This window comes from Caenorhabditis briggsae (assembly GCF_000004555.2).
Source record: "Caenorhabditis briggsae complete genome, chrV, whole genome shotgun sequence".
Classification (NCBI taxonomy): domain Eukaryota; kingdom Metazoa; phylum Nematoda; class Chromadorea; order Rhabditida; family Rhabditidae; genus Caenorhabditis; species Caenorhabditis briggsae.
Window position 1 is genome coordinate 15,011,809 of NC_013488.2, and position 16,172 is coordinate 15,027,980.

A 16,172-nucleotide genomic window follows, 5' to 3' on the forward strand; every position below is an offset into this window, starting at 1 on the left:
GAAAAATAGGCTCAAAGTGGAAAGTTAAGGATTCGCTCTGTTAGTGTTTGTGGTAACCGTGGAATCCTCAAAGAGTTTTCCAGAAATTTTTCATTTCTTCTAAAAGTTGAGATTATACTAAATAAAAAATTGATTAATTGTTTTTGCAATTGGCGGCAGTTTCACCAAATCCCAAGGTGTCGAAAATTCAAAAATCTGAAGTGGCATGAGAGTTGAGCCAGTTTAAAAAACGGGCTTATCTCTCTTTGCTGGATTTGTACAAAAAAGTTGTCAGTTACAAAATTGAAGCTCTTATATTGTTTAGTATATTCTGAATTTTCCAGATTAAAGCGACATTTTTTTCGGATAATGTGCTCAAATTTGGAGTGCAAAAATCCAAACAACTCATCAGTAACTGACCAAGTTTCAAATTATTTGATAATTTTTCAGCTGAGTTATCACTTTTCAAAGTTGTTTCATATTTGGAAATTCACAAGACACATTACGCCGTTTATCTTTGGACAATCATAACAATACCTAGACTTGAAGAATCGCTTCGAAACTTTCAGTAGCTTTGAATCAAACGTAAAATTATATTTCTACCAATTTTCGGGATTTCAAGACACTGATTTCTGAAGTTGTACCTATTTTGATCAGAAGGGGTAATTGTGCGCCACTGTGTACATGAAAGGATCTTCTCGAAACTCTTTCTGGTCCATAGTTTCTCATTTTCTCGACTATCCCATCGTTCCGAAATTCTTTGACCTCTCCTTCATCATATCATTCTCCTTTTCTCATTCTCAAAAACTTCTGACCCATTCCGACCCATCACAATTGATCTTGTTTGTGATCCTTCCTAATCCTCTCCTCATGTATTTCTCGTTTTTTTTTGTCACTCTTGTCTACATTTTCTTTCTGTCTGTTAAACTTGCGTGACAATGCCAAATTCTTCTTCTTGTCCCTCATCTTCTCCATCGGTCCTTCTACTTCTGGATTCTTCTGGATTCTTCTGATGAACATTGAATCCCTTGTTCCACTTGTATTTCTCGAAACAATGAAATGAAGGAGAAGACGGCGGCGGCTCTTCTTCTGAATTCCTCAAGAAAAAAAATACGTATAAAAAATGAGCGAAAGTGAAGAACCAAAAACTCTATTAAATTTTATGGACGGCGGTGCTCTGAAGAGCATAAAGAGGATTCAGAAGTTTTTTATCTTCATTTTTCTGTGTGTCTTCAAATCTCTATTTTGCAATGAGCCACAAGAAAAAAATTGTTCGTGACGTGCTCTGGGAGCAGGTTGATATGCTCCGGGGGCTCCCGCGAGCCACTCCTATAACATATGTCTTTTCTCTTTTCTTTTTTTTTGTTTCCCGGCTCGAAATTAATCATTTGACAAGAAAAATGTGCCTTCCCCGTCTTTTCGTACCCCTTTTGCTCTTCATTTGTTTTCTATCATTGTTTTTATCAGATCCGCAAGGGTTCTTTCTTTTCCTATGATTCTGGGATTCTGTAGAATCCGGAGAATCAGAACAAGTTGACTCGGGTTACGAGAGAGTCACTCTGAGTCAGATCATTTTTCGAATTTCGAGATGTGACGTAAATATCTCTGAGATCAAGAGAGAGATAGAAAAATGAAAGAATGATAAAATGTTACATGAGAAGAGCAGAAAAATAAAAAAAACGAGAGAAATCGGATAAGAGCAGGTGTTCGAAATCAGTCTGCGGTTTTTTTTCTTTTTTCTAATTTTTTTTCGTTTCTTTTTGTGTGGGATAATTGAGATCAATTAAAAAAGTATTTTCAAAATATTCTTGAAATTTCTAAAATAACATGCCTAAAAATCATTAAGAAATTGTTAATGTACCGTGAAACCTGTAATTTATGAGCCCCTAGTTGTGAGCTTTGAGCCAATTTTCCTCGGTTCCTGTCATAGATATCAAAAAGTTGTCAACTGATAAGTTGTTTATCATAATCTCACCAATATTTTACTTGTTGACAAATTTTTTATATGTTTCACACGAACCGAGATAATTAAGTTCAAAGTTGACTGTTTGAATGGGCTCCTATTAGAGCAAATGCAGTAAATGCATATAATAGAAGCCTAACCTATTCGGGCACTTTAAGCTCAATTATCTCAGTTCCTATGAGACATATCAAAAACTTCAATTTATCTGTTAAACATTTTTTAATATCCTTTGAAGGAACCGAGATAATTGAGTTCAAATTAGGGTGGGCTCAATTGACGATAATTTTGGATGCGCATCACTGCCGGATTTGTCAGACGCCGTTATTCAAAATGTAAGCCAAAGTTTCTTGATTGTACTCTTACTTTACTACTAGACTTTTTTAACGAAAAAGTTCACTAATCTCTAATATTTTCCACTTTCATCCACACTATCCCAAAAAAATCTTCAACACAGTTCCCAATGATTTTTGACCAATTTCTGCCACAATTTGCTTTTTCATTCATTCCTCAAAAAAGTTTAAATAAGTGATGCTTTTGTTTATTATTATGTGTGTCCCTAAAAAAGACTATTTCTATACAATCTGTCTAGTTACGCATCGTTTTTCTTGCCTCCTCGCCAATTTTGTTTTAAAACTTTCGGATTAGCGCCTTCTTTCTTCTAGTCGTAGTCTGGGGAGAGTACTATACAACCGTCTCAGTTTCCAATGTCAAAAACAAACAAATGACGTTTTTGGAAATGTTTCGTTGGTCCACAAGTGCAAAATTTTCGAAATTTCTAATGTAATTACTGTAGCTCTAACTTTTTTCGCTTTTTCAATTGAGAAACTGTTTTTAAATCTCTCCATTCCACCCACCCATAAGCATAAAGATCAGTGCGGTCAGTCAGTTTTTTCGAAGATTCTGCAGACCTTGTTGTTTTGATGGGAGGGTGAAGATACATTGACTTATTGTACCATTGGGATTACCCCCATTTTTACGGAGTAGTAAGTTGGGACGCAAAAAGAGAGTGGGGGAGGAATGGGGCGTTTATTTTCGTGTTGAAAAGAAACATATTTTCTAAACTTTTGAGAGCTATAGATATGGTAGATGGATGTTGAGGGGTTGATAAAACCTTTTTTTTGCTGAAAAAGTGGTATCCGATTTTTCCGAATCTGATTGAAAACAAATAAACACATTTAGCGAAATGTCCCGAATTGAAGCCCGCTCTCTACGTGCATTTTGAGCTCAATTATCCCGGTTCCTATGAGAGATATCAACATTTTGTCAACTGGTAAAGTATTGGTGATATCATAACAAATAATTTATCAGTAAAACATTTTTGACATCTCTTGAAGGAACATAGATAAGGAGACTCAAAGTTAAACGTTAAACGGCCATTTCATTATATCGTTTACGGTAGTTTGGACGCTCTAAAAATATCATTCTTATAATAAATAAATGGAGTTGCGCCTCTTTCTCTCTCTATCGATCTACCTTTCAATCTGTCCACACTTTTTTGAAAAGCTTGAAAATTAAATATAAATATAATTTGGCGTGACATTTAAAAAAAAAGTGAGTCGCGAAGCGACGAACAAAATAAAAAATATGTCAACTCGCGCCGAAGGCGCACCAGCCAGCTGTTTGAAACGCCGGAGGCGCGGTAAACAGACTGATATAGTTCAACGTTGATCAATTTTTCTGAATTGATTTAGAAAACAGTATTCTCTCAAATTACAGTTTGTTTTATTGCAAACTTTTCCCAATTAATATTTGCCTCTTGAAAGTGGGTATTTATAATTACCGTATTCCTTCTGATAGAAGGCAATCAAGACCGCCAACTTTGAGCTCAATTATCTTGATTTGTGCGGAAGTTATTAAAAAGAGGCCAGCTGATAAGATGTTGATGATATTATGATGAAAAATTTATCAGTTGACTACTTTTTGATATACTTTGCAGGCTGCTGGCTCGAAGTTGACAAGCCATGAATCTGCCGATTTGGACCTTTTTTAAAAATTTTTAACAGTGTCATTTTTTAGTACTCGTCAAATTTTATCATATCTAAATCAATTAATCAAAAATTTTAATTCTAGAAGAAACTATATCTGGGCCCGTTTTTAAGTATGGTTTTTTAATGTAACTGACAATAAAGCTATCATACTTTCTTGATTATCTGAATTCTAAATTCGTAATAGACACTTTCCTTAAAACGGTTATTTCGACCTACACCGGAATGATTGCTCAACCCGGATTTCGATTCGGCTGTCAAATGTCCCCCGGTATTTATCATAACCTCCTCCCCTCTTTTTCACTATTCTTTTCTCTCTTTCCACCAAACTCATTTCCTTGTTTTTCTTCCCCTTATTTGACCCTTCCTTTTTTCCTTTTTTTTTTGCTTTCTAATATTACTCCCTCGACGGCTCTAATAAATATTCTTTTCCGTTTTTTTTCCGACGCTCCAGTCTCTGTCGAAGTCTCAGAAGAAAGGAGAAAGAAGAAGAAGAAAAATCCGGTTGGAATAACATGTTCGGTTGAAAAAAAGAAACGAAACGAATACGAATTCAGATTCTTCTCTGAAAAAACACATACAGAAGTTCTTTTTGATCCTCTTTTTCTGAACTTTGTAAGAAAAAACACCAAGAATACTGTCGATCGCTGTTGCCGATTCGCGACGAATGAAGCCAGAGAATGGAGGAGCAGCGCCTTGGCACCCGGCCAAAAGGTCTCAAATTAAGCATGAGCAATTCGATTTCTATCTTCTAGTAAACCTTATAAAATAACAGTTTCAACTAGTCCTTCTAGAATTTTCTAAAAATATTCTTAAACTTCGAGCTCTACACGATGCTAATTCGCTCTAATAGAAGCTTACCCTATACGTGCACTTCGAGATCAAATATCTCGGTTCCTATAAGAGATATTCAGAACCTGTCAACTGATAAAACAATTGCGATATTATGCTGAGGATTTTGATAGTTGAACATTTTTTGATATCTTTCCCAGGAACCGAGATATATGGGCTCAAATTTGACGATTTGTGGGACATTCTAATAGAGTGCTAACTTGCCAGAAAATTGAAAAATTAATCTGAAAATATTTGAATGTATTACAGAACGGGATCATACCAACACTATCAAAAAACTAATTTCAATTTTTCAGGAGCTGCCTGGGTCGACTGACCACCCTCGAAACACTGCTCCTCGTATTTGTATGTCTTCTGATTGGCGCCCTCCTATCTGTGTTATTTTTGTGGTTATGGGTACTTGACGGTTATAAAACGTTCACTGATGGTAAGCACTTTTTCCTGATATTTCCATTTTCAAAACTTATATTCCAGGTCGTCCAATATATCCACAACCATTCGAAAACTCATCGGTGGCAGTTGATCGATCGGCTAAGAATCACAACGACGTCGTGTGCACCTCACGAGAGTGTGTAAGACTCGCCGGCTTTCTCGCTGAAAATCTGAATGCCAAAGTTTGCAATCCTCCTTTTTCCATTTACTAAATGAACCAAGTTTCAGATAAACCCTTGCGAAGACTTTTACGAATTCGCTTGCGGAAACTACGGTCTAAATAAGAATCTCCCAGCCAACAAACCACTTCGTCATACTATCAGTGATGTGCAATCACGACTGAACAAACAGGTCAAATCAATGCTTCAATCTCCGATTTCACAAAACGATAAGCCTTGGGATAAACTTGCAAAGGGTTACTATCAAAAGTGTTTGGACGAGGATGAGCTGGAATCGACTGGAGTGGAAGCAATGAGAGATATTGCCAAAAGGATTGGAGGTTGGCCAACTCTAGAAGGTGATAAATGGCAAGAATGGTCACATTCCTGGGAAGAACAACTCGCTTTGGTTCTCAATCTCACTGGAGTTAATGCAGTGATTCTTGAAATGGCTGTAACTCACGATCCATCAAACTCAAGTCGAAGTGTCATTGAATTGGATCAACCAAAGTGGGGAGCTGGTTCTCGATACCCCTATTTGAGTGGCGCCAATGATCCGATGCTCAGGAACTATACAACACTGATGAAACTGACTGCAGTGGCGTTGGGAGCTGATCCAGCAGTAGCTGAGAAGGATATGAATGAGGCAATGGAGTTTGAACTGAAATTAGTGAACTTCTCAGCTGATGATATGGTTCGGAGGGATCCCGAACGTGGGAATAATCGATTCGAGTTGTATCAGTTGAAGAAAATGTTTCCATTTGTAAGATAATTTAGTAAGACAGTTTTCAGTGATGGATAATTTCAGATAAACTTCGAAAAGTACCTAAAAACAGTGTTCAAGGAGCTGGTCGACGTCTCTCCAAATCATACAGTAATCGTCAGAGAGATTGATTATTTTCAGGGAATTCAGGTACGTCCTTTTATCATTTTTCCTAGGTCACGGCCTGATTTTTGGGTTTTCTAGGTCACGATCTAATTTTTTGAATTTTCTAGGTCACGACCTAATTTGTCGAATTTTCTAGGTAATGACCTAATTGTTTGAATTTTTAGGACACTACCTGATTTTTGGGTTTTCTAGGTCATGACCTAGTTTTTTGGATTTTCTAAATCATGACCTATTTTTAGTGTTTTCTAGGTCACGACCTAATTTTTGAGTTTTCTAGGTGACGACCTATTTTTTTATTCTAACATGTTATTTCTCAAAACTTCCAGCACGTCCTCCAATCGACACCAAAACGAGTTCTGGCCAACTACATTTCGTGGCGTCTGGTCCAAGGTGGGCCCACCGGAGACTATTTCAGTACGTTTCGTGTTCTGGAGATTCGCGAAAATCACGCCGTTTTTTGAATTTTGCCTTCTTCTTCTTCCCCTTTTTTGTGCTTCTTCTTCTTCCACCTCTGGTTTCTTTCTTCTAACCACGTGTCTTTTTTCCGATTTCTTTTTGCAGCAGCTTCTGAACTTCTGAATTCTGAATCAGAAGCAACCAAACTTCTGTGACGTAAAGCGTGTCCTCCAAGCCGAAACGTATTGTTCTTGTGTCCATTTTTATGCTTGTTTTGGCATACTTTTTGTGTCTGGGACCTAAATTTTTTAATTGGTTTGTGTTCAGGTTTCTCTCCGTTTTTACCACCAACTGCTCGAGAGCCATTCTATCAATTCAAGGCTAATCAGACAGGAATGTTCAATAGTCCTCCTCCCGATAGGTATGTTAAAAAACTGCAGTAATCCAGTTGAGCGTCTAACTGGTCAAGTTGGAGTTCAATTATCTCAATTTCTTTGCAAGATATCAAAATTGTGGTAACTGATAAAACATTCCCGATATTATGATAAGCAATTTATCAGTTGACAACTTTTTTGTATCTTTCGCAGGAAACGAGATAATTGAGTTCAAATCTTAAAGTAATGGGGCCCTTTTATTACAGGTTTTCTTTGCAGTCTGAATGATGCTGAAATTATTACTCATTGAAATTTGGTCAAAGCTTTTTTCAACTACCGTATTTGATCTAACAGAAGCTACCAAAATTTGAGCTCAATTATCTCGATTCTTGTGAAAGATATCAAAGATTAGTCAACTGATAAATTGTTTATCATAATATCACTTACATTTTATTAGTTGACAAGATTTTGATATCTTTAACAGGAATCGATATAAAGTATTTGGTTTGGGCGGGCTTCTATTAGAAAAAATACGGTGTACCATTATTCGTAGAGCCTCAAATGTGCATATTTTCTACTGAATTTGAAATTTTATTTCTACAAAATTTTTTCTATATGTCAATAATTTGTTTTATGAAAGAAATTGTGAAAGATGAAGATTCTGCAGTACCCAGAACACTAAAAAATAAAACTTAATTTTTTTTTCTAGATGGGAAGATTGTGTCACTTTATCAGTGATCATGATGGATATGCCAGTTGGACGACTCTTCGTCGAAAATTTCTTCGAAAAAGAACGAGCGATGAACAAGATGACCGAACTAACCTCCTACCTCAAAAACGAATTCATAAAACAACTTCACGTACTCGATTGGATGGATGAAACGACCCGAAGACGTGCCATCTCGAAAGCCAATATGATCGAATACAAATCAGGCTTCCCGATGGTTTTATTCAACGACACTTGGATGGAAAAGAATTGGGGAATGGTTATTAAGCCAAGAGAATATTTGCTCCATCTGACTATTCGAGTGAAGCTAGTCAGGTTTACTGAAGAACTGTTGCGTTTGGATCAACCACTGGATAGGTCAATGTGGTTCCAGAGTCCAGCACAAGTTGATGCTTATTACGCCCCGAATAATAATGAAATGAGTGAGTTTTGATATTCGATGATTCCCTGTATTATAAGATCTTTACTATCACTATCCTGACTGGAGCGCCTTTGGCGCCAGGCTCGCAAACAGACAGAGAGAACTTCATTCATTTATTTTAAGAATGCTTTTTCCAGTTTTCCCTGCCGGCATAATGCAATTCCCATTCCTGACCCTTGGCGTTCCTAACTACATAACCTATGGAATGGTTGGAGCAGTCATCGGACATGAAGTATCCCACGCATTCGACGATCAAGGTGGACAATACGACGAACTGGGAAACCTGAATGACTGGTGGGATGCTGAGACAGAAGAGAAGTTCATCGAGAAAACAAGGTACCCGCTTCATTTTCTTCTTCTTCTTCTTAAAATTCGAAAAATTTGTTTCAGATGTTTCGTCCGTCAATACGAGAATGTACATGTTGTAGAAGCGGATATTCATCTGAATGGTCAACTGAGTCTTGGAGAGAATATTGCGGATAATGGAGGTGTCAAGACAGCCTTCAATGTGGGTTTTGTAGAAATTGGCGCCAGAAAAAAGTTTCGTTTAGGCGTACAAGGCGTGGAAGTCAAACACAACAGGGATCAGTGAGCCAGCGTTGCCTGGCTTCCAGAACTTTACCAGCCAGCAGATGTTCTTCTTGGCGTATGCTAATGTAAGTTTCCTAGAAATTGGATTTTCCAGTTCATCGCTGAAACATTTTAAACTTTACCTTGCGAAAAATTCTAACGTTTCTGAACTATGAAAATAAGCTCCAATGATCCTTCTATGATTCTTCAAAGGGTATAAAAGTAAATCGGTCACATTGAACCATTTATAGTAAAATCGATATGGTCTCCAATATATTGCATAGTGACGCGAGAAACCCGTGAGATGTCCGTACACTGGGTTGATGGCATTCCCCTCATTCCATCACACGGTATCTAGCATTTCATCGAGGTCTTCTTTAAGACCTTTAGAACAATTTTTGGAAACCCTGTCTCATTAATTGGGGCAGGGTAAATCAAAAAACTCTAGGGACTAATAATTCAATGTGTGGGTAGATCTAGAGACCTGGAAAAATATTTTTAAAATTTTTGAGTACCCAGGAGCATACTTGTAAAATTCCGGGCGAGCCCGCCAAAGCCCGGGCCCGGTATCAAAAATTCTGTATTTTTGAGCCAAATTTTGAGCTCTCAATATAGTTTTCTCCATTTTTTTTGTTTATTTTATTGTTTGTCTGTTTGATCTAAAAAACTCGAAAAAAAATTTTTGATTGAAAAAAATCACATAAGGGTCCCCCCTTATGTGTTTTTTGAAATCTTCAAAACTTGTAAATTGACGGGCCCGCCGGGCCGGGCCGTTACAAGTATGCCCAGGAGTTCTGCTAAATGGAGCAAATTTTTTGTACAATCAAACCGAATACAGTACCGTAAATGCTCTAATAGAAGGCGTACCTTTACTTACACTCGTGCTCAATTATCTCAGTTCCCATGAGAAATATCAAAAATGTGTCAACTGACAAACCACTTCTGATATCATGGTAAACAGCAAACCACATCTGATATCATGGTAAACAGGAACCGAGAAAAATTGGCTCGAAGTTAAGGGACCTTATATTAAAGGTTTTCTGATATCTCATTTGGATGGAATTTCCCTTAAAAATTGTGTATGAAAATCGCAGCTATGTTTATTGGGTATTATCTGAAATTTTACATAAAAATTGGTAAAGTATGAATAATTTTTGGTAGCCTTTTCTTGGCTGAAAAACTAAAAAATTTTTGTCTATTTTTGAAAGAAAAGTCATAACTGTTTCATGATGTGACCTGTAATAGAAATGCCCCCTCACGGTTAATTTTGAGCCAATTTATCTCGGTTTCTGTAAAAGGTACCAAAAAATGGTAAACTGACAAAATGTTTATCATGATATCACTTATATTTTATTAGTTGACAATTTTTTGATATCATTCACAGGAACCGAGATAATTGAGCTCAAACTTGACAGTATCCAAATTCCGATTTTTGCAGAACTGGTGCTCTCTGGTCCGTCCCAAGCACTACATTCAAATAATCCTAACCGACGTACATGCTCCATCGAAGTATCGTGCGATGATTCCCCTCCAGAATCGTCCCGAATTCGCGAAAGCGTTCCAATGCCCCATTGGATCTCCAATGAATCCAGAGAGAAAGTGCCAAGTTTGGTAATCTCTGGAAAAAAAACCCTGTAAATTTTATTTTCTCCCCTCCATGTTATTCTTTTCTCGCAACCGGTTTTTTTCATGTGCAACTTTTTTCTCGAGCTAAAAAATTAAAAATCCAACTTCCCCGCCAAAAGATTACTGTACCAGCCGCTTTACCCACTTGCCCCGAGTGTTTTCAATTTTCTCTTTTTTTTGTGTCCCAAAAAATTTCTAGTTTTTGTTTGTTTCTCTTAAAACGCTTCTTCGAAAATCGCTTGTTTGATCTCGATATATTTCTATCTCCAAAGTCTTCGAATAAATATTACTTTTTCAAAAAAAAACTGGATTTATAATTGGCGGGTCCACACCAAATAGGGCGGGGCCTATTTTAATATGAAAAATTATAATATGAAAAATGAGTGCTGGAAAAATGAAATTGAGATAGAGGAGTTTGTGTGGTGAGCAGTTAAGAAAAGTCATTGAAGGAAGAGGAAGATGGGAAATTTTGGATCATAAAACCCGTAATGTGGAATTACAAGAAATGCGGTAGGCAAAAAAAAACTGAAAAAGAAAAAAGAGTAACAAAAGAACTACAGTACTACGGGAAAGGGTGAGTTTGGACCTCCAAATTTTGGGGAAAAGAACAAAAAATGATACTAAAATCGAGTAGAGAAGATCCCAATTTGGGAAAATTGGATATAATCGCAATTTGGGGAGCATTTATACTGCGGCTCCAAGTCGACGAAGATCCTTTTTGAGCAAATTGATTTCACGTTTCAGTTGACGTTCTTGCTGCAGAAGAATGCGGTTTCGGTCGAAGACTGCCTGGTTTTCCCTGGAAATAAAAATTATATTGCATTGGGTTTTTGATTTTTCAGAAGTCATTTTCAGGCAAATTCTAATCTAATCGAAAGTCTTGTTTCAGATCTTTAGACTACAGAAAATGCTCTATAGGAAGCCTACCCTATATGACGATACTTTGAGCTCAATTATCTCGGTCCCTAAGAAAGCTATCAAAAAAGTTCAACTGATAAATTAGCTACCATGTTATCACCTACATTTTATCAGTTGGCAGATTCTTGATATTTCTCATAGGAGCCGAGATAATTGGGCTCAATGTGCACGTATAAGGTGGGCTACTATTAGAGCATTTACGCTAATTTCTCTTCTAGAGTCTACAGTACCCCCAAGTTCAGCCGATTCTTAATAATCATTCTACGTCTTCTTCTTCAGTTCATTTTCCTATTTTCTACCTAATCTCGTTCAGACATCTTCTTCTCTTCGTGTTCAGATGAACTTTGGTACTCCCTCCTGTTTCGGACACCTCGTGATGATAACCGTATCTCTTATTCTCTTCTTTGTTCATTGAGAAAGGAAACAAGAATAGAGAGTTAGATGAACGATATGATCGAAAGCCAATATTGCCTTTTTAGCCCATGTAAACCGTAACTATAAGCTCAATTATCTCGGTTCCTATGAGAGATATCAACAATATGTTAACTGATAAAACAATTCTGATATTATGATACACAGTTTGTCAGTTGATAGCTTCTTTATATCTTTGATAGGAACTGAGAAAATTTGGCTCAAAGTTGACGGCATGGGTGAGCTTATTTCAGAAGGAATACGGTATTGAAAAGGACAAAAATGATCAAATGGCCGGCTGAGATTCATCATGAGGCGCACATCCGTCAGAAGGGCTTCACGGGAATTCGAAAGCTCTCAAAGCCGCTTCTTTCTCTGCCTTTTAGTATCCTTTCTCAAAGTCCCACTATTGCCCAGAAAGCCCATTTCAAAAAACCCCATTCCATTTGCCTAACCAATCCACTTCGTTCTTCTTTTTTTATCGTCTTCTTCTTCCTCTTTAAAATCGTTTCTTGTTCTCCGATAGATCACAGAACCACCAGTGCTATCTACTTGCAGGGGGCCACATGGTCTCTCTCTTCTTCTCTTTCCCTTTCCATTATCATCTCTCTCTCTCAAAAACGTCACTCGGCGCCTCTACTATGGCGCCCGCCGGTTCAAACAGCAAACAGCCTCGTGGCTAGACGAGAGAGAATGGGAGACGTGGAGATTTAGATAACCGAAGAGTTGCGAAATATCTGAATTTTGGAGTCTATGCATCTGTGTGTTGTGATGTAGTTGCGAAATCGGAGAAAATATGGTGACGAGGGTGAGAGAATCTATTTCAAGTGAGAAAAATTTCAAATATTGATCTTTTGATTATCGATTTTTGGCTCGAAAAAGAAAAAAGTACAGAGGATCCTCTCAAACTACAGTATCCCCAGAAATCGAATAATTGCTACCAAATGTTTAGGGGTGTGCGATCAATTTTTCTGTCTGTCTTTTCACCTTCCAAGCTACAGTATACCTTACGAGCTACAGTAAGCCTATAACATTTCTAGTTGATCTCTAGTGAAAATCTTAAAATTTCAATATTTCTTCTTCTTGAAAATCGGAGAACAAACCACACAGTTTTTCCGATAAAAAAGGTCAGATTTCTCATAAAAACGATGACATTACACCGTATGATCATCGGTGATAACTCAAAGTGATCCCTGTGTGTAATAATAGGGGAATATCAAGTAACAAAAGGAAATAGTAACAAAGAATAAAACCACTCACTTCTGTCTTCCCATTTTCTCAGCTCGCTTCTTCTCTCGATACCTAACCGCTGCGATTCGATTCAGCGCACGTCTTCTATCGGTCTCTTCATCGACGGACGGCTTCAGAACTACTCCACGCTTCTTGAACTTCTGCTTCTCCGTCGGATAGAAGTCGTCAGAAGAGGCCGGAGTCCACGAGCGTTCCGAGTCACGACGACGAAGGTATGAAGGTGTTGCGGACTTTCTCTGGAGACGTGAGCTCTGTCTTCTGGATTCAGAAGCTGGGATGTAGTCCTCATCGTCGTCGTCTCTTTGAATGAAGTCGTCGAAGATGTCTTCTTCTTTCGGAACACAGAGAAGTGGTCCAGATGAAAATAGATCTTCATGATCGTGTGTGATAGGAACGACGGCTTGTTGTGGAGCGGCGGCAGGTGTCACCATTCTGAAGAGATTCGCTGAAGATGATGAAGAGGAGATGTTGAAATTGTTTTGAAAATGTGATGGCTGAGAATCAAAGAGGCCGATTCCAGAATCTGGAGATGAGGTAGACGTCGTCGTCATCGAGTTGGAAGACGTCGTCATCATTGGCTCATCCTTAAAGAACGCTTCTGGTCGTTTGAAGACGTCGTCGTCGCTCTCCAAGTAGTGATTCCAGGCCTAAAACACATTGTTTTAGAAGAATGAATTCCCCAATTTTCCAATTACCTCCCAATCCACAGCTTTCGACTCATTCTCAATGTCCAACTCGAATTTCGACGGTTTTCTGTCGTTCGGAGGCATTAAACCAAACTGAAACTTTTTCAGGGGTGAATGAAAAATTCTAATTTAGAGTTCGAGCCAAAATACCTCGTGAGACGACGAGCAGCCGACAAACTGATCGACAGACGATTTGGATGGTGATTGGAAGAGTGGAGAGCCCTGAAGAGAAGAATAAAGGGTCATTTGCATATGAGAGGAGGGAGAGAAGGGCCACCCGGACGGGTGGGGGGTGGGAAAAGCGGCGAGCTTTTGGGGTCATATGTACTCGGGGACGGTTCATTAAACAGTGACTTTTTTGTAGAATCAAAGGGCTCAGTGAGCTCTGATTTTGAGTCCAAAATGGGTATAGGATTAATGATGGAGGCTTCACAAGGGTCACAGTAACCCTAGCTTTTCCCACCCCTAGATTTTGATGGAAATTTCGAGCTAAGAATAGCCTATCTAGAAACCTTTGAAAATTGTGGGATCCACTCGTAAGTTTCAGGCGAGTTAGATGAGTGTCAGCACCAAAATAGGAAATGAAACTGAAAATCTGGGGGCCGGAATACCATTAGGTCTTACCCACTTGCTTCAACGTCTGGATTCTCCCTTTTAAGCGATTTTTTGCAAAAATTTTAAACCTGTTCAGGTTTTTCAGCTATTTTTGATAATTCTTTTTTTGATTTTTCCTAATTTTTTTTAGTCTGAAATTTTATGTATTCGCGGAGATTACTGTAGAAAACCTTCTATTTCGTAGTTTTTTCTGCAAACACAATCACGTCAAAATGCGGACTGAAGGAAAAAGTAATTTTCTACAGGAATCTACAGTAATCTTGACGAACAATATCCTGTCAAATTTCAGACAAAAAACCGGAAACATCGAGAAAGAATCTTTGAAAATAGCTAAAAAACCTAAAAAGGTCTGAAAGTTTTGTCAATTTTCGCCAATTTTCGGATTTTTAAGTTTTGGCGGGAATTCGAAATGTTTCCGGAAATGGGGATTTTTTATAAATTTGAGCTTTTTTTTGGTCTCAAAAATACACACCATATTATCTCCGAAATTGGAGAAATCATGCATCATCTCCGTTGTACTCGAATGCCCATGCTGCTGTTGCTGTTGTGCCTGATGCTGTGGTTGATGCTGTCCCTGGCTCTGCCACGTGTCAGTCGGTCGCCATGCTTCCAGCTCAAAACAATCAGTTGATTCAGTTATGCGTGGATCTCTGCCGCAAACCGTGATATTCTTTCCCTCCCAAAACTGATCTAGCTCCAATTCGTCCGATGGCGCGGCGCACGGTGCACGCGGCTTCGTGTGCCATGAATCGAGATCTAGAAGTTCCAACTCCTTGATGACTTCTTCGTCGTCCATTGGCACGCCGAGGAATGGGTCATTTCCGAAGCTGGTGCTGAAAAATTGTCTCGATTGCTTTAAAACTGTATTTTTTGGTCATTTTCTTACGTTCTCTGTCGAACTGAATCGGAGAAATTGTGCGCAAAATTGACGAGCTGGTCGTTGATCGGTGCGGTGATCTGCAAAAAATTCTTATCAAAAATTGCCGAATTTTTTGAAACACACAAACCTTCAACGGCTGCTGATAGATGTTATCTCTGCGCAGCGGACAATTCGAGACCGCCTGGGCACCGAAGGTTGTGAGACGTCCCACACGGGAAAACATTTTGATGGTGGTTAGATGTTTTCGGATGGGAAGATTCTTGAGGCTGGAACACCATAAATCATACTTTGATAGGTTTGAAAAAGGAAAACAAGGGGCAATCTGGGAGAAATTGAGATGAAGGAGGTCGGAAATACGAGGAAGCGGTTCGTATTTCAAGTGACGTCGAGTAGACGATTCGAATAAAAATTATGAAAGATATAGAGGGAATTGAATGGAAAAAAGTCTAGTTTAAGCTGTAAATCGGTAGAATTCGACCTAGAAATGTCAAAAATTAGCATCAATTGATCTTTTTCAGAAAATGTTGAAAATGACCGATAATTTAAACCATTTTCAGACAATTTTTTGAGCATTTTCCAACTGAAGCAAAATTGGTTGAAACAAATTCAGCTGAAGCTAAAGGAAAGGCGGGAAAATTTTCTCGAAAATTCCAGAAAAGTCTTGATTATTCCAACAGTTTTTTTCACTTTTAATGTTTTTCAGGTATTCTATTTTTGAATTTTTTCAATTTTTTTCTGAAAATATTTTTAAACAGTTAAATTGAAGAAAATATATTTTTGAACATTTTCATGGGAACTCTAAATTTTCTTTAATTCTTTAAATCTGAAAAAATCAAGAAAATGAGTAAAAATGCTTATTATTTTATCATATTACTCTAAACTTTCAAATTATTCCACAACGAACTAGAAAATCTAGAAAAAGTACAAAAGATCATCGAAACAACCTAGAAGCTTCTGCCATGCAAATTGCATCATGGCTTGCTGTCTGCAGACACACAAACAAGCATTTTGAACTCAAAATCGCAGTTTTTCCCTAAGA

General features: G+C 37.9%; 2 protein-coding genes and 1 non-coding gene across 3 annotated transcripts; 2 read left to right on the plus strand and 1 right to left on the minus strand.

Annotated features, from left to right (window-relative positions):
* Positions 1 to 4,594: 4,594 nt before the first annotated feature.
* Positions 4,595 to 10,361, plus strand: CBG04739 (the record flags this gene model as incomplete). The annotated part of the gene is made up of 12 exons (XM_045238170.1): positions 4,595 to 4,641; positions 5,076 to 5,206; positions 5,254 to 5,393; positions 5,440 to 6,132; positions 6,178 to 6,282; positions 6,585 to 6,672; positions 6,982 to 7,075; positions 7,738 to 8,177; positions 8,314 to 8,512; positions 8,567 to 8,684; positions 8,728 to 8,832; positions 10,185 to 10,361. The coding sequence occupies 12 exons, from the start codon at positions 4,595 to 4,597 to the stop codon at positions 10,359 to 10,361; spliced, it is 2,337 nt and encodes a 778-aa protein (XP_045092751.1).
* Positions 9,112 to 9,181, plus strand: CBG25129. The gene has a single exon (XR_006672599.1). It is a non-coding gene; the product is annotated as an RNA transcript CBG25129 (non-coding RNA).
* A 695-nt stretch (positions 10,362 to 11,056) lies between the features above and the next one.
* Positions 11,057 to 15,356, minus strand: Cbr-atfs-1 (the record flags this gene model as incomplete). The annotated part of the gene is made up of 7 exons (XM_002637882.1): positions 11,057 to 11,171; positions 12,962 to 13,599; positions 13,648 to 13,731; positions 13,789 to 13,860; positions 14,726 to 15,086; positions 15,140 to 15,210; positions 15,261 to 15,356. 7 exons carry the CDS (start codon positions 15,354 to 15,356, stop codon positions 11,057 to 11,059), a joined length of 1,437 nt encoding a protein of 478 aa, XP_002637928.1.
* Between the last annotated feature and the right edge of the window lie 816 nt (positions 15,357 to 16,172).